Source organism: Pseudorca crassidens, chromosome X (genome assembly GCF_039906515.1).
Source record: "Pseudorca crassidens isolate mPseCra1 chromosome X, mPseCra1.hap1, whole genome shotgun sequence".
Classification (NCBI taxonomy): domain Eukaryota; kingdom Metazoa; phylum Chordata; class Mammalia; order Artiodactyla; family Delphinidae; genus Pseudorca; species Pseudorca crassidens.
This window is the reverse complement of record NC_090317.1, coordinates 1105326-1129212: the sequence shown is the minus strand read 5'-3', so window position 1 is coordinate 1129212 and position 23887 is coordinate 1105326. Positions and strand designations below refer to the sequence as shown.

Here is a 23887-nt window from a genome sequence, read left to right as displayed (position 1 = left end):
TAAAATTGTTACTCTCCACCCCACCCCCACTCCTCTTTAAATTCTGTTTCAGTCATTACCCAGGGACCGGATACAGAGATTCCTATGGGGAGTTCTAATGGGTCGATTCAATTTCAACGGGATGACGCCACTTAGCCAAGCATTAAGAGCTATAGCTCCGGGAAAGCAAACGAGGCGGGGGGGAGAAAGAGAGGCAGGAAGAGAGACTGTAACAAGGAGCAATAAATCCCTTCCCTCCCCTATAACCCATTCACAAGACCTCTAGAAAACGTCTACATTCACAAAACAGCTGGCTAGCTGAGCTGAACACACTGCAATCTCATCCCCCTTCCTCCCCCCACCACCGCGGCCCGCTCTCTGCAGATTATATACCAACACACCCTAAGCTATATAAATAATCACACACTAGCGGTATCTATTGCTCTGTTGAGATACCCTGTGTCTACAACTGCAGTTTCTGCTGCTTCGGTTCATCTGTCAGATTGGAGGAGGGGGGAGGAGGGAAGGGGGAGGGGAAGAGAAGGGGAAGGAAAACGCTGGAGGAGGGGAAAAAGAAGGAGGAGGAGAAGGGGGAGGAGAAAGAGGCGGAGGAGGAGGGGGAGGAGAAATAGGAGAAGGAGGAGGAGAAAGAAGAGGAGGAGGAGGAGGTGAACAACTTACCCCGCTGAGCTTTCTTTGGGGAATACGTGCATCAAGGTTTAGATCTGCATGTAAAATCCATACAAAGTATCTGCCACTACAAGTCTGACTCTCCTCCCTACCCCGTTTGTTTGTTTGTTTTTTCTTTCCCTTTTCTCTGCTGTCAGAAAGACTGAAACAGAACTATCTCTGTTTCTGGCTCCACTGCCAGTGAAGGAGTTTTCATTCAGACTTTCCGAAGAGAGGTGGAGAAACCTAAAGACTCAGGAGAAGAAGAGGTCCTTTGAGCCAGATGGGGCATTAGTTCTGCTTTTCTCAGCATGGATAAGCCCTTTCTTCAAGGTAAGCTTAGAGATTAGCTCCTAAAGACCTCAGAATTCTTTCTATGAAATGCACAGATTGCCATTCATTCCAGTCATCGTGTGTGTGTGTGTGTGTGTGTGTGTGTCTGTGTGTGTGTCTGTGTGTGTGTGTTTGAGAGCGCGCGCGTGTCTGTGCACGCGCACAAGCGCAAGCGCATGGGTAGAATAAAATGAAAACCGTTTAACTGAGATTTAAATGAATCAGCTCTTGCAGAAAACTATCCGTATCGGAAATTTCTAAATCAAAGGAGAACTTCAAAATAACTCTTTTGTAGCCAAATGTCAATGCAATTTCTAGCCTGTTGACCTTTAAATGAATTTTGGTGCTTGCCTAAGCCCCTTACAGCGCAGCCTAACCACCCAAGCTGAGAACGTACGGAGAGCCCGTGCTGAGGCCAGTCTGGCTGCCCAGCGGGCATCCTGTCAGTGTACGGCTAGTCTGCTATTGGCTCACAAGTCTGGGCTGTGCATCGTTCAGATTTCATCACATCACCTTGCCCTGGGTAGAAATGGCGCAAGCTGACACGGCATAACCCCCTACTTACATTGAGTCAGAGCAATGATTTAGAAATCTCTGGATCCATGCCTGGGTGTGTGTGCACATGTCTCTGTGTGGCATATGGAAATTTTGTCAAAAGTGAGAACCTGTGAGCATGTCTAGTTAGCCAATAGACATCTGATAGGACCTAGGGCAGTGGTTCACAGTCCCTTCCATTCGTGTAATTATAGTTACCACTCGCCTCTGTATGCTGCAAACCATGTTGGATGAACAGAAAACAGACCTTGAACTCTTAGACAGAAAATCTATTTTGAAACGCAAACCATTGTTGCTTTTCTGGGTACATTAAAACCTCACTGTAACATAATGTGCTATCACATGAATTTGGATATACCAGGTGTTAAGTGATGTTCCCAACAAGTCAACTGCGTACATACATACAAAGAAGGCACAGGCTAGCTTTTTATCCACAAGGAAGTATTAATCTTGTTCCCTAAACCTCTAAATAAACATTTCGAAGACTTTATTGTAACATTGTATACATTTTGGCTTTTTTGTTCTGTTTTTAGGTCTCTCTAGCTGGGAAACAATCTAGTTAGTGATCTGAGTGACTTGGATTCAGAGTTGAGAAGTTGAGTTGTGAGGAAGTAAGGAACCTGAAGGAAAGGACACCAATTCTTCATGAAAGACTTTTGAGGCAGAGGAACGCAACCAACAAACCCAGCATAAAAATTTAGAGCATAAGGACAAGAAGGGGATTTAAAAACCTTCCTTTCATACCCCCCTCATTTTGCAGATGAAGAAACGGGCCTGGAACAGAAGTCACTTGCCCACAGTCACACAGAACTTAAGTTTCCTGTCTCTTATAAAAGGATTTGGGGTTTAAAGAAAGATTCCTACTTCTTAAATGAACAACTAGCATTTTCTTCAGGATTAGAAGTATGTGAATTCATTTGATATTACAATTTTTCCTTGTATTGCTCATTACTAAAACACCTATATCTTTAAAAACGCAGGCTCTTAAAACTGCAAGACTCTCTGGTTTGAAATAAACTGCTGTTGAGTCTTAATGAAACTATGAAGGTAATGAATAGGACTAGGGTAACAAAGTGACAAGTTAAGAGTTAAATGTGGTGAGAACCTGGCAGCTCCAACAAGATGTATGTGGTAGGACGGAGGCCCAGTCAGTGGCTGAGAGGTTAGTAATGTAAACTATATACAACTTGGTATTTGTAAGGGGGGGAGTGCTTTGATAGAGATGCAAATGCTCTTGCACAGAGAGGGATTTTTAGCGAGCAGACTTTGGAACAGTAGAACTAAGAAAACACATAAAGCCATAGCAGAAATGCCCCCTATGTTTGCTTTCAGTTATTCTGAGAACGAGTGTATAGAACAGCAGAGCACAGAAAAAAGCAACACACCCCAGAGCCGTTACACGGTAAGGTACAAAACAGCATTGAACCCATGGGACTAGGAGAAAACAGGAGCCAGGCTCTCCTTCTCTTCTCCCCTCTTCTTTGAAATCAAGATTGAGTCATGCTGTATCGGGAAGGATTTATCATAAAAATCAGAACACTCTTAAGGTGTTAGCATAGAAGGGCTTTAGATAGGAAAGTTTTCAACTTTAGTCTCAACATGGCAGATTTTAGGTTCCAGGGAGAAAATACATTTTTCTTTCATTAACAAACAGCATTTCTTGAATGGATTTACCTTTCTAGTCCCTAAGTTGGCATAAGAAAAGAAATTTCTGTTTAGGTTGAACATAGCAAATTTCAGGGCTACAGAAAAACTGTTGAGAAAGCTATGAGCACCTGGCCAGAGGGACTGAGATGGGAGTGGGTTTACAATGCATCATTCATTACTGCACAGGCACTACGTGACAGAAATCACTAGATCCCATCAACGTGCAGCCAAGACTTGTAATCACCTCGGCTCCTATTTAATAATATATGATATGTATATTCTCTCTCTCACTTAATAGAATATGGAATTCACCAGCAGCACAGTCAGTTTCTTAACTTGCTGCTCACAATGAATGGCCCTTTAATGAGTGGATTTCTGAATCATAAACGTGCTTGCAGTAGTAGTTTTTCGTCTAATCTATGTGCTGCAGCAGTCTCTTGTCTATTTGTTTCTCAACTTTTTTTCCCCTCTTACCTTCCCCTACAGTATCTATTTCAGTTCATCCTGTTAGCCAGATCGGAGTCAGCACATCCGGAATGGCAAACAATTTATTGTCATTCAATCCTGTTTTATCCTACTCAACACCCTGATTTTACCCAGGTCCTACTGCCCACCGTATTGCAGATCTTCCACAGTCCATTCTAGTAAAGATTTTACAGGGCAGGAAGAAACCTTCTGAGTTCATCCTGTTAATCCCCTTACCTGTAAGCAAAACAGTAGTACTTCATCATCCCAGACTGATGCCCAAAGCCTCATTTAATCATCCAAGCATCTCAACTCTTCAGTCTTGCAGCACTCTAATCAATATCCAAATACACCTTCTCAACCTAAACACCATATACCCTTCTGCTGCCAAGACAGGATCCCCTCGTGCCTCTGAGTTATTTGTATTATGACCTAGATTCCTCCAAGCATAGCTTTCAACCTTCTGGGCAAGTCCCTGAGATATCTAGTGACATCCTTGGGATCCCATATGATTATCTCCTGTAACATTAAGACCTAGTATGCCTTCCTTTGAGTCCTTGAGCTTTTGAATTTCCAGTCTGTTTGAATCTAATTTCCTTTGGGAAATCAGTGAGTCTAAAATGCATCTAGCATGTACGTTATTGTTTTTACAGTGTAAATGACTTGAAGAGCCCCACACATTATTTATCTGATCAATGGGGAATAAATTCATTTCTTATAAAATTATCAAAAGATTCTTCCCAATCCAAAGCTCCTACATCCACATACCCTGCAAGCCAGCTGAACAATGTGTCCTTGTTTATTTGGGTGTCCAGATGAAAACTACCTGTTTCTTTCTAATGCTGGGACTATGAGTCTTAACAAAGATACAGCAAAGGTAGAGGTGTAAGGCTTCAGGGGATTGTGAGTCCAAGTAGATAAAAGAGACAAACATGTTGCTTTTGAATGCCCAAGTAAACAAGGGCATGTTGTCCAGTTTACCCTCAAGGGCTGAAGATGTAGAAGGTATGGGCGAAGAGAATTATTTTGTCAAATTGTTTAGTTATGTAATTACAGACCATAATAGGGAAGAGTCCCTCAAAATCACCTAGTCCATTCCTATAATTATATAGATACCGGAACTGAGGCCCAAACAAAGTAAGTGATTTGCCAAAGTTTACATGTTTGAGTCTTAGAATCTCCATAGTCTTTATCTGCATTCTCTTGTGCTGCATTAAATAACACTGAAACAAGTAGCTAAAAAGTGAAATTATAGTCAAACTGGTTCTTTGATGTGATGTGCCAGAAAAGTTATTTTTAACTAAATTAAATCTTCTTTTCAAAAAATGAACAGATGTAAATTCAACTAAATAAGTTTGCATGGGGATATAGCCTCGAAAGGCAATGAGTCTGGTCATATTATTAGCCACTGAGTCCTTTATGAACTACGTCTTTTTTTTTTTCTTGCTATTGAACTTGGGGCACATTTCAGTGTCATGTTTGCTTGCTTATGGAAATCTAATCAAGCACTATCCTCTTTCACTTGTTCCTTTCTATTACTCATTCAAGCTTTCCATCCCATGCAGTAGTGTGAGTAATCGATCTATTTTGAGGAGGCCTGAAGTCTGATGGATTTCAAATATATACTTTATTCATGCTAGCGTTTCCTAGGTCCTAATGCCCCCATGGTGACTCTTAGATTTTTGTTTAACTTTCCTTAGGCACACCTCTTTCGGCTGTTCAGTCTTCCAGGTGGTGCAATACAGTAATCTACTGCTGGAAAAATATTTTCCTCATGGTCACCGTTATCAGTACTAGGCTCAATCAAATGCTTCAGGGAATAACCACCGAGCGCTTCCTGATTGTGGTACGATGAAGGCACAAGCATATATTTTCTAGATATTCAACTTGTCTGAAATTTGGTATAGAAACTGCTGCTCTTTAAGAAAGCCAGTTTATTGTCTAAGGTAAAGACAGAGAAAAGCAGTCCAAGCAGATTCTGCCTCATAAATCCCATCAATATAGACTTGACTTAGGGCGGTAAAAAGTACAATTATAGGTGATATTTGAAATAATTCAGGGCTCATCTTCTGTGGTTCCCCCATCCCCAGGTTATTCCTATGTATACAAAAGTTTGATTCTGAAGCCATGCTGCCATTTAGAAAGAATTACCTCCTCAGTAAGTTAAAGCAGCTTATAAAATGAGGAGAACAGCAAGATGATTAGTCTTGACTTTCTTACCCCCTTGGGAAGCCTTTTTTCCTATTATTCTACAGATAGCCTAATTTCTGCCATCTGTGTCTCTGCCATATCTCTGCTATTACTGCAACTTGCTTGCTTGCCTGTATTCATTGAATCAAGCTTGTCCTTTATCATCTGTTTATTTATGCTTATAAATTTCACTGAAAGGAAAATTTTGCTTGAGAATATATATATACATATATATATATATACATATATATGTATATGTATATATGCAACTTCTCATGGAAGGCTTTGGGGGCTTTCTCTTTTACATCAGTGTTGCTTTAGGAAGTGACCTTTGCATTTGAAATTAGGTTCCATTTTTATAAGAATTTTGATGCTGAAGGCCTAGATTTCTTGGTTAGCAAAGCTCTTAATGAGCGAAGTGCTCCTGTGACCCTAGTCGTATGATGGGCTACTACAGGAATCCGTAATCAGATCTTTGCTCCCAATGTGCTTTATAGTCCGGATGAGATAACCAGACTTGCCTGTAAAGAAGTAGGTGAGGTCAATTACAGAATAGAGGAGTAACATGAAGACTAAAGTGATTTAAGGTAGTGGTGGTGATGGGGCCCGAGGTTTGTTGGTTCCCTGCAAAGTACTCATGCCTGTGTGTTCTCATTCATTGTTTCTATTCCCTCTCTCCTAGGATTTTCTGATGCGCCCTAAGATCCATGTAACTACAAGGGCTCTTTATCACCACAAGTGCCACCCTGACCCAAAACCACTCAGAACTCAAGAATCAAGGCAAAATGGATGCCGCAGTGACAGATGATTTCCAACAAATCCTGCCTATTGAACAGCTGCGCTCTACTCACGCGAGCAATGATTATGTGGACCGTCCTCCAGTCCCCTGTAAACAGGCCCTCTCCAGCCCTTCCCTTATCGTGCAAACCCACAAATCTGATTGGTCCCTGGCTACCATGCCTACTGCTCTCCCACGCAGTCTCAGCCAGTGCCATCAATTGCAGCCCTTGCCTCAGCATCTGAGCCAATCTAGCATTGCCAGCTCAATGTCCCATAGCACCACTGCCTCTGATCAAAGGCTCTTGGCCAGCATTACGCCCTCACCTTCAGGCCAGTCCATCATCCGAACCCAGCCTGGAACAGGAGCCCACCCAAAGGCTGATGGTGCTCTGAAGGGAGAAGCTGAGCAATCTGCCGTGCACCCCAGTGAGCACCTCTTCATCTGCGAGGAGTGTGGGCGGTGCAAATGTGTCCTCTGTACGGCAGCTCGCCCTCTCCCCTCCTTCTGGCTGTGCAACCAGCGTTGCCTTTGCTCCGCTGAGAGCCTCCTCGATTATGGCACTTGTCTCTGCTGTGTTAAGGGCCTCTTCTACCACTGTTCTACTGATGATGAAGACAACTGCGCTGATGAGCCCTGCTCCTGTGGGCCTGGCTCTTGCTTCGTCCGCTGGGCAGCCATGAGCCTCATCTCCCTCTTCTTACCCTGCCTGTGCTGCTACCTGCCTACCCGTGGATGCCTCCATCTGTGCCAGCAGGGCTATGATAGTCTTAGGCGACCAGGCTGCCGCTGTCAAAGGCACACCAACACTGTGTGCAGAAAAATCTCTTCTGGTCGCGCGCCCTGCCCCAAGGCCCAGGAGAAGTCTGTATGACCTTCCCACAAGAGGGATCCCGTGCTTTCTCCTTCTAGGCCCCATCGATAGAGCATAGGCCTCATCTTTGAAGAAGGGGAGGAGGAGGAGAGTAGCCAAGCCAAAGTTAGGGCTCACCAATTTCGTTCCTGCGGTGTCAGGGGAGTGGCCAAGCGCACCCTGGAGCGGGATGCCTTGCTCTTTCTCACAGTGTCTACCCCACTCCTCCTCAGTCTCTTTACACCCACCATCTCAGCCCTTATGGCTGCCATGGCATATTCAGGTGGTATATAAGCATGAGATTTGGACACTGAGGGCTGACAGAGCCAGCAACGTGGAGGTTTAGGGGCTCCCCGACGTAGTACCTCTCGATGCAGGCTCTGAGTGTCACTCTGCTCTCCACAGTGCCTTTGGAAGCTTTCTTCTTAGATGGTTTTCACAGGTCCACGTGGGACAGTGTTCAGTATTCCAGGGAATCTGACCCCTTCTCCGTCTCCCGCCCCTCTGGTCTTTAGTCTTTTTCTCATTTTCTCCTCTTCTTGCATTACTCTGTTCTGTTCTCATTCCCACTCCATTCTCACCCTCTCTACTTTTACTTTTCCTCTCTTTTCTTTCTCTCTCTCTGCTTTCTTCTCCTTCCCTCCCTTTCTCTCAGACTAATCCTTTCTCTGCCTGTATTTCTGTCTTGTTTGATCTAATCTTTGTCTCCTTCTACCTGTCCCTCTTTCTCTCTCTAACACGTCAAAAAGTGCTGTTTTTCCGTAGGTGTTTCCTTTGACGCCAAACTTTGCTGTTATACTATTTACTAATTTTTATTGAGGGAAATTGATTACTGTAATGAACTTATCACTAGCAATAGTGTGTGTGCACTCATAACCACACTCGCCAGTTTATGAGCATATGAGGCAAACTTATCTTACATTTCCAGGTTTAATTAGTTGAAGTTTTACTCCCTTTCCCAATAATCAACTTACAGTACTGACAGATTCCACTAGCATGCTGAGTAGGATAGTAAATCAGGATGCTCATAACTTTGTATGTCTGACCCAAGTGCCAAAGGCAGACGTGCTTTATAGCTAAATGAACAAAGCAAAGGATATTACAGAGGTCTGTTCTCTCTTAGAAGCTAACTGCCCTGAGACTGCATGGCTCAGGCCTTAATAATGGACATAAAAAGTCATAAAACTTTAGAGCTGGAAGGATCTTAACTGTTAATCTAGTTCAATGCCCTTATTTTACAGATGGGAAAACTGAGGCCTGGAAATAGGAAGGGATCTGCCCAAGGCTACACACTGAGTTAATAGAGCTGGGCCTGGCATACAGGTCTTGTGACTCTCGGTTCAGTGTTCTCTATTAACAATGACAGAAAGCCATTCCCATTCAATTTTCAGGAATCATGCCAAGCTAGTGTGGTGGTCCTTGTGTGGGGCACAGTGGGTAGCTAACTTTCAGGTGTCAAGGCTGCTCCCAGTGGACATCACCTTTGGCTCTGTCACCTTGTAGAAGCTCAAGTGTGCAAAAGAAAAGCTTAAGGAAGCCCTAATCAAGCTGCGTCTTCGCCATTGCACCTACCCTTTGCTACACACTGTGCTTTTGCTCCTGGCTTTGTCTGCAGTGGCAGTTGCCTGAGAACCTAAATTTCAGCAACAGTGGAAAACTGAGATGAAAGATGTATAATGCAGAGAACTGACTTCTCTCTTATGAAATACCAAGAGCTTGTGCTGTGAATCCCCTTCAATGGGAAAAGGCTGCAGTGGTGATAGCAGGCTCCTAAGGACTGCTGCTGAAAGATGCAAGAATTAGATACAGTTTCCCTCTGTAAGTGAATCCAAAATTCACTACAGAATTCAAAGATTGAGGGCACTTGCTTGAAATCAAGGTGCTCCGACTTAGTTTAAGACTTCCAGACTCTAGCTTTATATATCATCATCTCTTTTAAAGTGTGCATGGGTATGTATTACAGGGTGGAAAGGTGGGGAGAAATGTATAGTCATACACAGGGGGAAGAAGAAGGGAACATCCACGCCCCCTTGTCGGCTGTATACTATAGGAATACGTGCCACTCAGTCTTTGTTGGTTCTGAATCTCCCTGAAGTGTACTGACATTTGGGCTGCAGAGACCCTCACCTTCTCTTTCACCTCCTCTTCTAGAATTGCTTTGCTCTATTTTTGTATATATAAATATGTCATGATGATTATTAATAATGTTAATGATATCGCTGCAAATGGTGCCACATGCAAGGTTTGGCTTCTTGGAACATTTATAACCCGAACCAGTACCTGCCACCTCTCATGTTGCTTTCAAGTCCTTCCATTTAAGTAACTTCTTTTTACCTTACAAGTCTGCCTGATTGACCTTTGAACTTAGCCACCCCTAAAAGCTGTGCCCGGTTTTCTGGGTCAAGCTGGATGGTGATGAGTAGCAACACACACTTCTCTTCGCTTCTGCCTGAAATTTGCTTAAAGCTGAGATAAGTAAGGATTCTGACACTAGTGCATTGTTCCTGGAGCTAAAGTTATTCTATGGATGTTTGCTGATTAGTTTCAGGACCCAAAACAACACAAGTCCTTCCTCCTTGATAGCTCCTTCATATCTCAATCCTGCAGTCCTTACTCAGGCAAATTGTGCACTGCCAGAGGCTCTGGGCTCTGCCCTGGGCTCTGCCACACACCCAAAGGAGCTCTTCTCAGTGTATTTCTAAATGGCCTTACACTTGGTAGAAGAAACTGAACGGTTATGCCAATGCAGTTGCAGTCTGCAATCTGCTGAGTCAGGGCTCTCATTTGTGTCCAAGTTGGCCTGATATGGACTGCATCTGGTTTACGTATAGATGGGTCCTGTTGGGGTATGCGCACAGACATGTGAGTGTGCATATATATCCCCTCTGTGAGATATATATATATATATATATATATATATATATATATATATATATATATTTACATATATATATGTAAATATATATCCACACATCTCTATATATTTTAATGTATTGCACATGTATATTTAAAATATATATGAAAGAACTCTAAATCCTGCAGAGAGGCTCTGTTTTCATTATTTTTCTACTTTGTGTCATGTACTGTATAAACAGGAATATTTAGAGGATGTTTCCTGCTTAGCATTTTTTTGCAGTTAAATCATCTGTTACCCCCTAAATCTACTGCTTTCCACATATTGGTCCCTTGATACATTTCATATGGCTTTAGCCAAAAGTTTGTTGTTGTTGTTGTTCCAGCCCATCTTTCCTCATCACAACAGCTATAATAAATGTAGTGAGCACTTACATAGTGCTTACTATGTGCTAAGCACTCTTTTAAGCACATCACCTATATTAGCTCATTTAATCCTCACGGCAACTCTGCAATGTATGCACTATTATGATTGCCATGTTACAAATGAGAAAACTGAAGTACGGAGGGGCTAGGTGACTTGTCAAAGGTAACAAAGCTTGTAAATGCTGGAACTAAGATTTGAACCTAGGCTGTCTGACTCCAGAGTCCATGGTCCAGAGTCAGGTATAGAAGTCCAGAGCATAATATAAACCCTTGTGGTATAACAAGCCTCAAATGGTGAATGGTTCTGTCCCTAACTCCAGTCCACCTGCAGCCTAAGAGTTGAAACAAACATGCTACTGTGTTAGGAGTGAAGCAATAGTTACAGACATCATATTATTAGCTGTCTTGCTTCCCAAGATGGTGGCATTACACACTTCTCCACTTTTCCCTTTGAAAACATGTTTGCAGCCAGTTACCGTTTCTCAATCAGCTTATGGTATGGAGCCAGTAGAGAATTTTTTTTACTTTGCCAGAGAGGGTAAGAGTTTACTTGGCCTTCTCTTTAAGGGCCCAGGAAATCTAATTCAATTTCTTTCTGAAGAAAGTAGAACTAAATCTATGTTTGGCACTTGAGATTGGTTGGAGCTGTTAACATTCAAGCTCATTGATTATATTGAGTGCATTTTGCTGATTCAAATGTAAGTAATCCACTGATGTCCATTGGTCAGTATACCACCTTACCTCTTCCCATCACCTACTTCACACAGACATTATTTCAGAGCCAGAAAGACCCTTAAAGAACATCTATTCCAACATCAACATTTTATAGTTGGAGGAAAAGATGCACAAAGAGAGAAAATAACCTGCCAAAGTCACACAGTTATAAGTTAGGGTGGAATTATGACAATTCCAGATTTCCTAGTTGCCAGATTCCCTGGTCTGAGTTTCTTAGAAAATAGAGCTTGAAGCAAGAGCTTATGTGAAATCCCAAGGAAGTAGGAGCAAGGAAAAAGAGGTAGGGAAGGAGGGAGAATAACCTGTTTCATGACAAGCTAACTTCTCAATCTCTTATGATAGGCCATACTGTATCTCAGCCCATCTGCGTGAGGAAAGGGGAAGAATTCAACTCCTATCTCCCATCTCATTAGTCAAATACCTTCCCTGTGGAAAATTAGCTCCCCTGCACTTTTGGGTAATGCATGTGTGGGTGCCCAAGCATGTACCTTGGCATCTTAAGCCTCAGCAGCAATGGGGTAGCATTACAGACAGCAAGGCAAGTGTGCGTATAAAGGGAGACATATGAACTTAAACTGGTACACTAGGCTGGTGCTTTTCCCTTACATCTTTATTCACTTTCATTCAAAGTGAGTTAGAGATAGCCTACAATTTTTAAAGTATATAAGGCTTTATTGTGGTGCTCAGAAACATACTAAATTTGCCTTCCTAAACCTATATATTCCCCGACTTGTTTTTAAGGACTTCGTTCTGCATGGAAATGAAGTTCCTAGTTCAACTAGAGAAGTAACAATCTAGGCCCATATCCTTATCTTGACCCTTAAAGCAGTGTTGCTGCTTTCAAAGGCCAGAATGAACAAGACACACAGCTTTCAAGGAAAGACATCTTGCGAGTGACGCTGCTCATTGTTGTTTAGGGATCTTTCTGTCATTACAATCAAAGTGATGTACGTTGCTCCCACATATATTTGCTGGCCAGTTCCCTGTAAAAGAAGGGGGTAATCCTGACACACAAGTTGTCATTCTCCAACTATTAAAGCAATCCTTTTGGCTGTACTAGATAATGGTCATGTCTCTGATAATAAAAGACACAGATGACAAGGATTAGGAAACCCCCAAGTCCTTGAAGAACTGACCAACACTGCTGTTGCCAGTCACTAAGGAAAGAAAACAGAGATAATCCTTCAGGTGAACACCCTAGTTTTATTAATACAGGGCTTTAACCTCAAGTCACCTGTATGTTCTATTGTGATAAGATGAGGTGACCCGTAAATGCATCCTAAGGGCTCATTTTGAACCTATGTCCTAAGGCCTAAACTACGGGAGACTGAATGACGCCCTTGGCCCCTTCCTCCTAGTCCACACTTTAATCTTAGCCCTCAAAGTCTTACCACTCTGGTGACAAAAAGAAACACTAAAAGGGAAAGGAACACTAATTTTTATAATATCAGAAATTAGTTGGCTTAATTTTACTCTGTAAAAGTTTTAAAGGATCCCCTTCCAATGGGTGTTAAGGCCTCCCAATAAGGAGAAGGCTCCAGGCCCATCGTAATACATAAGGTATACTGAAGGAAAAAGAGAAAAAAGTAGTGTGAAGTAATACTGTATGTAGGTCCAGAAAGAAAAACAAACGTTAAGAAAAAGCTATGTGAAAGAAAAAAGCTCTGTAATCAGTTTGTTTCTCTCATCCAAAACTCCATTTTATTAACCTCTTGGCTCTGTTGTATATTTAAACTCCGTTTTGTCCTTGACTTGTAGCAGCATTCGTTTTTTTTTCAAACTCCTACAACACTTCCACTGGAATGATTGTGTGTGTGTGTGTGTGTGTGTGTGTGTGTGTGTGTGTGTGTGAGAGAGAGAGAGAGAGAGAGAGAGAGAGAGAGAGAGAGAGAGAGAGATGGATAGAGCCTTGAGCTCTCCCCTAGAGGTTCAGAGTTAGGGTATGTACTCTAAAACTTTCAGCCTTTCAAACTCCCTTCCAGGACATGTCCCCATAGTACTTGGATCTTATACTAAATGACAAAGTTTCTCTCCTTTAGAGAGAAATACCAGACTGGATTTGTGGCTTTACCTGGATTGGCTTCTTGGTGGTGTGGAAATTACAGTAACCTGAAACCAATTAAATCAGGATCTTTGGAGGTGAGGCTGAGGAATGGATTTTTTTAAAAAGCTTCCAGGTGTTTATAATACACAAACAGGGTTGAGAAAGCTCAGTCACCTCGTTCTATAAATTCAGATACTGAGGTTCAGAGAGGGGAAACGACTCACTCATAAATACACAGTGAGTTAGGGACAAAGTTAGGAATGTGAGAATCCAGGTCTGCTGACTCCTAGGCCAAAGTTTTTGTCTTTATATTATGCTGCTTTTCTCTACCCTGTGCCCTCTCTGGATCTTTGCTTTCCTCATCTGTAAAATGAAGATAATAAAGCCTAGAGATTTTGTGAGAGTCATTAAAGTAGAAGCATCTTTTAATGTACAAGGTTCTGCACAAATGCAAAGGAATGTTATACTTGAGGGAATTAATGTACAACACATACGTGAGGCTGAATGTCTAAAACAACATAATGAAAGTTTTAAAAAAAGTTTAATCCATCAATCATTTGGGTGTTGTGACTACCTGATAACGTGTATGAAGACTGAACACTTGTGTAGGTTTTCTGTACCTTTAAACTAAACTTGGCCTCAGTGACAATCAAAGAAATTAGGAGCTGAGGACAGAGGTCATTCTTTTATTTCTCTTTCCCTCACTGGGATAGGGATTAAAAGAAATATAAAAGCAAAGGGATATTTGGACTTCTCATACTTGGTCAATTACAATGTGACCTTAGAACTGAACTAGCCTAGGGTTTCTATGGGACTTGTAGATCCCATTCCTGGGGTCTTTCAGGGGTTGGAGGGAAGGGGGTCAAAAAAAGGACATCTCTTCTGAAAGGCAGTATGCATAAAAAGCCAGCAGGGAGGGCTGCCCATTAGGAGGAGCTACTGCTATAGAAGCCAGAAAGGAGGGAAGTGGCTTTCTGATTTGGCTCATTTGAGGAAGTAGATTATTTGGGGATCTAGTATCCCCAGAATGATCTATAACCTCAAGGAACATGTTTCCTGAACTCCAGGGCCCCGGAACAGAGTATCCAGACCCATTCCTGTCCTTTCCATTCCAGATATTAGGAACTTCCAGAGGGGGCCACTTCTGTTCTCCTAGGAGTCATATATCTGGCTACTTGTTTATTTGGTAAAAATGGAATTCTGTACCATTTATAGAATGGACTTCTTGTGTCTTCCTTATTTTGAAAGTATAATACACATTCTTAATTCATCATTAATTTTTGCCAACGCCTTTTAAGTATTTATTTGAAAGTTATTTTAAAATACGAAAATATATTTATTTAACAAAGCACTCCTTTATCCTTAGTTGAGCCATGCTAACAAATTAAAAACAAGCCATGATCAAACTGTTTCTATGTGTCACATTACAAGCTAAATTTAAAAACCTATTTAGTAAATATATCCTCATTTCATCTTGAAATGCCTCCTTTTTAAGCGGGAGGTAGACATGGAATTAGTGGGAAGCAAGAGGCCTTAAAAGTATAGTGATGGGCACTTATAATCTAGACCTGCCTTAGGCAGGGGTTACCTTTCAGGTAGTTAAGAGGTGATGAGCTATACTCAATCAGGAAAAACTGAGTCGTTAGAGGCCATGTTTCAGTAGTCTATGATTTCCTGGAAAATATAATCCAAAAAACTCCTTGCTAATAACTACACTGCCAATAAAGTGCTTGTACTTTGCCTGATAACAATTAACACAAGAGCCTAAGATGAGCTGCATAAAATAGCATGTGGACCAAATGAGAAAGCAGACTGTAGTTCTAAAGGAAGGATCAAATTTGGTTGTGGTGTCAGCCATAGGCATTAATTGTAGGGACATTGAAATCTATTTCAACAGAACTTCAAATAAACATAATGGAGACTGGACCTGAGAAGGTGAAAAAGGGTAATTACTGCATAAGAGGTTAGAGCACAGCCTGAAGTTCAGAAGCAACACTGAATTTAGAATCAGAAGATAAATGTAATAACACACAAGACAGTATGAGATGGAGGAGCCAGTCTTGATGAGTTTCATCCAAAAGATTTATAGACGGCTCCACCATGTGCTAGGCGTCTTTAGTAAGTTACTTAGGCTTTCTGTGCCTGGTTTGAAACTCAGGAAACATGACTCTGAAAACTGTGCTCTTAACTACTACGATCTACTTCTTACAGTATAAAAATGGCTATATGAGTAGAGTCATACTATGTCCCAATTTGCCCAGGACAGTCTCAGTTAATACCTGTGTCTCAGAATATTTAATAGTGTCCTCTTACATTCTGAGAACTTATCTTGGCATGACTTGTGTATAATACATAATGGTATATTTAATTTGCTAACTTTGATAAAATCATTGCATGAAAAGAGATCAGGATAATTTTAGTGTTGGCCCTTCTCTCATATTATCCTCAAGCACCATCCAAAATTGAGCCCTCCCACAATTTTTAAATTTGTCACCACCCACCTCAAGTCCTTTTTGCCCAGCTTACATTCCCTGGTCTTTCACAACAACACCGCTGACCCTCTCTCCCCCTAGCACACCCCTAGCCTAACAAAATCTGAATCTTAGTTAAATATAACCACCTATTCCACATTTTAATCTAAACAGATGAATGTAGTTGGAGAAAAACACACAGTCACAAATTTCAAGTGGGCCCTCAGTACCACCAGACAATTTCTACTTTGTTTCTCCCTTCAGTTTATTTTCCAACTCTTAAAAAAGGCTATCTCACCCTTCTCTTTCATCATACCTCCAATACCTCCACCTCCTCCATACTTCCACTCCCAGCTTGTGACCTTGCCACATATCATTGAGAAAATAGGGTATTCCCTCTTGAACCCACTCCAGCCAGCCTTTTGAACCCACCTTGCACTGAAATAACTCTTGTCAATGTCACCAATGATTCTACCTTGCTAAATCCAATGGTCAATTCTCAGTCTTCATCTTATTCACCCAATCAGCAGCATTTGTCCCACCTGATCATGCACTCTGACTTAGCTCCTCCTCCCCAAATCCTAGCAGAGCCTGAGGCAAGGACTTACATGTAGTTTATTGGGGGAGGTGATTCAGGAAACAAGAGAAGAGGACTAAGAATGAACCAAGTAGGGATGGGTATGTTCAAGGGTATGTTATTAATGTGTTTACTACTGAAGGCAACTGTGGATTATTCCCACTGAGGACTCTCTTTGGTGCTGTGTGGAATGTGCCTCAGAATTTTCCACCAGACACAGAAGAGTGTTTATCCATCAGATTTCATCTCCCATTGACCAAGGGTAATCCTAGAGGGTGTTAACTCACTGGCACTTGCAGGTTTGCTCATGACCTAGAATCACTGAGCAGGCTCCTGCAGATGTCCGTCCCATCTGGTGGTAGCAGAGAAGCCCCAAGGCAGAAAGCAATAGTGTGAGATACAGCTGAATGAGGTAGCGTCAAGCTACCCCCGCATACAGCAGCTGCAATACTGTCCTGAACAAAAGGTGGTCCAGGAGAATGTGAAATGAGGCACAAAAGATGTTTGACACACTCTCTTTTTGGGGGGGGGGGTACGCGGGCCTCTCACCGTTGTGGCCCCTTCCGTTGCGGAGCACAGGCTCCAGACGTGCAGGCTCAGCGGCTATGGCTCACGGGCCCAGTTGCTCCGCGGCACGTGGGATCCTCCCGGACCGGGGCACGAACCCGCGTCCCCTGCATGGGCAGGTGGACTCTCAACCACTGCGCCACCAGGGAAGCCCCACGCGCTCTCTTTCTTGAAACACATTCTTTACTGGCATCCAGCACACCACACTCTCCTAATTCTCTTCTTACCGCATTGATCTCTCCTTCTCCAAGTTCTTTAATGGTTCTTTCTCAACTCCCTGAACTCTAAATATTAGAGTGCCTAAGGTTTCAGTTCTTAGTCCTCTTCTCTTCTCTATCTAGACTCACTCTCTTGGTGATCTCATCTACTCTCCTGGATTTAAACACCACTTATATACTCATATGTATCTTTTTAGTTAGTGATTTCATTTCCTTCGGATAAAAACCCAGGAGTGGTATTGCTGGATCATATGGTAGTTCTATGTTTAATTTTTTGAGGAACCTCCATACTGTTTTCCATAATGGCTGTGCCAACTTACATAGCCACCAACAATATACAAGGGTTCCCATTCTGCACATCCTTGCAACACTTGTTATCTTTTGTGATTTTGATAATAGGCATTCTAACAGGTGTGAGGTGATATTTCATTGTGGTTTTATTTGTGTTTCCCTTATTGTTAGTGATGTTAAGTACCTGTTCATATACCTGTTGGCCATTTGTATGTCTTCTTTTGAGAAATGTCTATTCAGGTTCTTGGCCCATTTTTTAATTGGGTTATTGGGGTGTTTTTGCTATTGAGTAGTGAGCGCCTTATATTTTTTGGATTTTAACTGCTTATCAGATGTATGTTTTGCAAATATTTTCTCCCATTCCACTTCTCCCCTCTCTTCACTCTGTTGATTGATTCCTTTGCTGTGCAGAAGATTTTTGGTCTGATGCAATCCCACTTGTCTGTTTTTGCTTTTGTTGCCTGTGCTTTTGATGTCATATTCCCAAAAAATCATATTAAATTTCTGGCTGCTTTGCTTGCCACAGCCAGTATCAAGATCTCAAGCTAGCTGTTATATTGGACTTCCCTGATAGTTTTCCATGTTCAGTTCTAAATCAGGACTACTTCCTCCAGCAGTGAAGCTGCTGTTCCTTATGACCTGCCTCATCTCTGGAGAATTACCATGGCATGGAGCTGGAGGTGGGTATGGGAGTATCCCCAGACTGAAATGCCTCAGGCTCCCATTGTTCTTACTGAGGTTTAGCAATTTTTCTTGAATAGACTCTTCTCAATTTGTTTTATGCCTTTGGCTAATTTACAGAGTTCTGTAATGGTAGTTTTTGAAAATTTTGTCCAATTTTATTTTTTTTAGGGGAATTGTCAAGGTCCTCACTCAGAATTTCCAGAAGTCCCGCCCCAAATCATTGATTTTTTACCTTTCTTCTTTTTTAATATAATCATTGAAGTTTTAAATTTCCAAATAAGTACTGCTGTAGCTGTAGACCTATGAATTTTGATGTGTTGCATTTATCAATCAGTTCTAAATATTTTATAATATCTTCTTTGACTCATGGGTCACTTAGAAGTGTGTTGATTCATATCCAAGTAACTGAGGTTTTTCTAGATATCTTTAAATTATTGTTTTGTAATTTAATGTTGTTTTGGTCAAAGAATGATCTCTATGCTTTCAATTTCTTTCCATTTATTGAGACTTACTTATTTTATGGCCCACCATATGGTTCTTCTTTATGAATACTTTCACATGTAGTTGAAATAATGTGTATTTTGCTGTTTGGGGATGGAATGTTCTATAAATATAAATATAAACTGGATCAAACTGGCAATTAGTGTTGTTCAGGTGTTTCATATACTTCCTAATTTTCTGTCTGTATGTTCTATCAATTACTGAAAGAAGTATGTTGACATTTCTAACACTAATTATAACTTAACTATTTCTCCTTTCATTTATGTCAGATTTTGCTTTATGTATATTCAGTCTCTGTTTTTAGGTGCATATACATTTAGGATTGTTATGTCTTCTTGGAGAATTGACCCCTTTATCATTATGTAGTATCACGTTCAACCTGAAAATGTACCTTGTTATGAAGTCTACAGCATCTGATGTTAGTATAGCTACTTGATCTTTCTTTTGTATAGTATTTTACTTTTAACCAACGTCTTTATATTTAAGGTTTTCTTTTGTGCACATATAGTTTCTTATATATGCATATTTTTATTCTACCTGACAATTTCTTTTTGTTGTAATTTTTAGGCCATTTACATTTAATGTAATAATTAAGGCTGTTGATGTAATTCTACTTTCTTGCTGTTTGTTTTCAATTTGTTGCATCAATTATTTGTTCCTTTTTGTCTCTCTCTCTTTTTTGCCTTTGGTGATGAGGATTTTTTAAAAATTTGCAATACATCTCCTTTATTGGCTTATTAACTTTACCTCTTAATTTATTAATATTATTATTTTTTACCATTTTCCCTAGGGTTGACAATATACATCTTTGACTAATCAGTGTCTGCCTTCAAGTACATTAAACTTTCAGGTTCAGCATAAGAGTCTTACCACAGTATACTTCCATTTTCGTCCTTCCATTCTTTGTGTTATTGTTGTTATAGGTTATAATTTCAAAATACATTGCTATTGTTTCAATTATCTTTTAAAATTTATTTTTAATCTACACAAGTAAAATTTATACTTTTTGATGTATAATTCTTTGAGTTGTGACAAATGCATAAAATCATATAACCACCAGAGTTCCAACTGCTCTAAATCCTTATTAACTTGGTATTGTTACTTATTAACTTGGTATTGTTACTTAAAAATGTTTTTAGCCACTCAAACAGGTATATTAATGGTATCTCATTGTGGTTTTCATTGTGTCCATGTTTTACTTTAAATTATTGAGCATATTTTAATATTTATAATACTTGTTTAAGGTATTTGTCTACTGATTACATCATCTCTATCATCTCTATCATTTCTGCATCTATTTCTATTCCACCATTTTCCTCCTTGCATGAGTAACATTTGCATGCCTGGTAATTTTTCATTGTACGTTATACTATGTGCATTAATATTTTTGGACAATGGACTTTGTTGTCTTTTTTAGAGTGCTAAAGTTTGGTGAACAGTTATTATTTTTGTATCAAGGTGATTTCTTTGAAATTTATTAAATTCTTCTAGGGAAGGTTTTCTGATTTTCTTTATGACTAATTTAGTAAGGTGTGACACTTGGGGTCTCTACAGAATGTCCCAACATTTATCTGAGGTATCGTTACTCTGGCTTGACAGAACTCAAATAGCTCTCAGCTTTGTGTGAGTTCTGGGTAGTTGTTATTGAATTTGCTTAATGGGGTTTCATCGTATATGTGCATGGATTAATATCCAGCCAAAGGCTTAAGAAAACCCCTATGCAGATTTTTGGGGATCTTTTTCTGACTAGTTCTCCCCTCTTCAGTTATCCAACCCCAAAATTCCAGCATCCCAAGTATCCTTAAACTCAATTCTCTGTCTTAACTCAGAAAGACAGATGTGCTCTGCTTGGGATTCTTCTCTCAGCACCATGGTCCAGAAGGTGTCTCCAAACACAAAACAATCATAGGGCCTACCTCATTTGTTTTCCTTCCCTCAGGGGTCACAATCTTTGCTCCTCCTTTCTAATGTCTGAAAAATGTCATTGCATATATGTTGTCCACCTATTTTTTTAACATCTTTATTGGAGTATAATTGCTTTACAATGGTGTGTTAGTTTCTGCTTTATAACAAAGTGAATCAGTTATACATATACATATGTTCCCATATCTCTTCCCTCTTGCATCTCCCTCCCTCCCACCCTCCCTATCCCACCCCTCTAGGTGGTCACAAAGCACCGAGCTGATCTCCCTGTGCTATGCGGCTGCTTCCCACTAGCTATCTATTTTACGTTTGGTAGTGTATATATGTCCATGCCACTCTCTCACTTTGTCCCAGCTTACCCTTCCCCCTCCCCATATCCTCAAGTCCATTCTCTAGTAGGTCTGTGTCTTTATTCCCTTCTTACCCCTAGGTTCTTCATGATTTTTTAAATTTTTTTTCTTAAATTCCATATATATGTGTTAGCATACAGTATTTGTTTTTCTCTTTCTTACTTACTTCACTCTGTATGACAGACTCTAGGTCCATCCACCTCACTACAAATAACTCAATTTTGTTTCTTTTTATGGCTGAGTAATATTCCATTGTATATACGTGCCACATCTTCTTTATCCATTCATCCGATGATGGACACTTAGGTTGCTTCCATCTCCCGGCTATTGTAAATAGAGCTGCAATGAACATTTTGGTACATGACTCTTTTTGAATTGTGGTTTTCTCAGGGTATATGCCCAGTAGTGGGATTGCTGGGTCGTATGGTAGTTCTATTTGTAGTTTTTTAAGGAACCTCCATACTGTTCTCCATAGTGGCTGTATCAACTTACATTCCCACCAGCAGTGCAAGAGGGTTCCGTTTTCTCCACACCCTCTCCAGCATTCATTGTTTCTAGATTTTTTGATGATGGCCATTCTGACCGGTGTGAGATGATATCTCCTTGTAGTTTTTTTTTTTTTTTTCGGTACGCAGAACTCTCACCGTTGCAGCCTCTCCCGTTGTGGCCTCTCCCATTGCGGAGCACAGGCTTCGGACACACAGGCTCAGCGGCCATGGCTCACGGGCCCAGCTGCTCTGTGGCATGTGGGATCTTCCCGGACCGGGGCACGAACCCGTGTCCCCTGCATCGGCAGGCGGACTCTCAACCACTGCGCCACCAGGGAAGCCCTCTCCTTGTAGTTTTTTTTTTTTTTTTAACATCTTTATTGGGGTATAATTGCTTTACAATGGTGTGTTAGTTTCTGCTTTATAACAAAGTGAATCAGTCATACATAAACACATGTTCCCATATGTCTTCCCTGTTGCGTCTCCCTCCCTCCCACCCTCCCCATCCCACCCCTCCAGGCTGTCACAAAGCACCGAGCCAATATCCCTGTGCCATGCGGCTGCTTCCCACTAGCTATCTACCTTACTGCGTTTGTTAGTGTGTATATGCCCATGACTCTCTCTCGCCCTGTCACAGCTCACCCTTCCCCCTCCCCATAACCTCAAGTCCGTTCTCTAAGAGGTCTGCGTCTTTATTCCTGCTTTACCCCTAGGTTCTTCATGACATTTTTTTCTTAAATTCCATATATATGTGTTAGCATACGGTATTTGTCTTTTTCTTTCTGACTTACTTCACTCTGTATGACAGACTCTAGGTCTATCCACCTCATTACAAATAGCTCAATTTCGTTTCTTTTTATGGCTGAGTAATATTCCATTGTATATATGTGCCACATCTTCTTTATCCATTCATCCGATGATGGACACTTAGGTTGTTTCCATCTCCGGGCTATTGTAAATAGAGCTGCAATGAACATTTTGGTACATGACTCTTTTTGAATTGTGGTTTTCTCAGGGTATATGCCCAGTAGTGGGATTGCTGGGTCGTATGGTAGTTCTATTTGTAGTTTTTTAAGGAACCTCCATACTGTTCTCCATAGTGGCTGTATCAACTTACATTCCCACCAGCAGTGCAAGAGGGTTCCGTTTTCTCCACACCCTCTCCAGCATTCATTGTTTCTAGATTTTTTGATGATGGCCATTCTGACTGGTGTGAGATGATATCTCCTTGTAGTTTTTTTTTTTTTTTTCGGTACGCAGGACTCTCACCGTTGAAGCCTCTCCCGTTGTGGCCTCTCCCATTGCGGAGCACAGGCTTCGGACACACAGGCTCAGCGGCCATGGCTCATGGGCCCAGCTGCTCTGCGGCATGTGGCATCTTCCCGGACCGGGGCACGAACCCGTGTCCCCTGCATCGGCAGGCGGACTCTCAACCACTGCGCCACCAGGGAAGCCCTCTCCTTGTAGTTTTGATTTGCATTTCTCTAATGATTAATGATGTTGAGCATTCTTTCATGTGTTTGTTGGCAGTCTGTAAATCTTCTTTGGAGAAATGTCTATTTAGGTCTTCTGCCCATTTTTGGATTGTGTTGTTTTTTTTTTGTTATTGAGCTGCATTTTTCCACCTTTTAAATTGTTTATGGTGGAAAGACAATTTCAAAATTAAGGTTAGAGTTTAGACCTCAGACATTTTCTTTTTTCCATGCTTGCACCCTAGGTGATCTTATCTAATCCCATTATTTTAAATATTTGCATCTTGACATCTCCAAAATTTATTTCTCCAGCCTGGAACTCTCTCCTCAACTCCAGATGTATACAGTCAAGTGCCATATTCACTTGGATGTTTAATGGATATCTGAAGCTTCACATATTTAAAACCAAAGTCTTCATTTCTTCCTTCCAAACCTTCTACCCAATGTTCTCCATTTAGGTAAGTGACAACTCTATTTTTCTAGTTGTTCAGTCCATCCGTGACTCTTTCTCTAACACCTCACATCTAATCTATCAAAAAATTCTTTTGGCTATACCACTCAAATTATATATAAAATCTAACCCTCTTTTACTACCTCCACTGCTACTATCCTATCGAAGCTCACATTATCTCTTACCTATATTACCTTAATAGCCTCCTAACAGGTCTTCCTGCTTCTATAACTGTATCCCATAGAGAGTTCTATCTCCTCAGAAAGGCCAGAGTGATTCTGTTAAACTATAAGTCAAATAATGTCATATCTGTTCTCAAAATCTGCCATGGCCTGGGTACTTCATGTTTGATGTACCCACTACTTTG

At 41.1% G+C, this 23887-nt stretch overlaps 2 protein-coding genes across 3 annotated transcripts in view; one reads left to right on the top strand and one right to left on the bottom strand.

Annotated features, from left to right (window-relative positions):
* TMLHE (trimethyllysine hydroxylase, epsilon) overlaps positions 1–23887 on the bottom strand; it is a 256921-nt gene that overhangs the window by 171342 nt on the left and 61692 nt on the right. The window lies entirely within an intron of this gene.
* Positions 846–13221, top strand: SPRY3 (sprouty RTK signaling antagonist 3). Of its 2 annotated transcripts, XM_067722562.1 has the most exons (3): positions 871–981; positions 2070–2439; positions 6521–13221. In XM_067722562.1, the coding sequence occupies exon 3, from the start codon at positions 6624–6626 to the stop codon at positions 7488–7490; it is 867 nt and encodes a 288-aa protein (XP_067578663.1). In that variant the 5' UTR covers positions 871–981; positions 2070–2439; positions 6521–6623; the 3' UTR covers positions 7491–13221. The 2 variants fall into 2 exon arrangements, with proteins under 2 accessions (XP_067578662.1, XP_067578663.1); XM_067722561.1 differs by lacking the exon at positions 2070–2439 and having other exon boundaries at positions 846–981.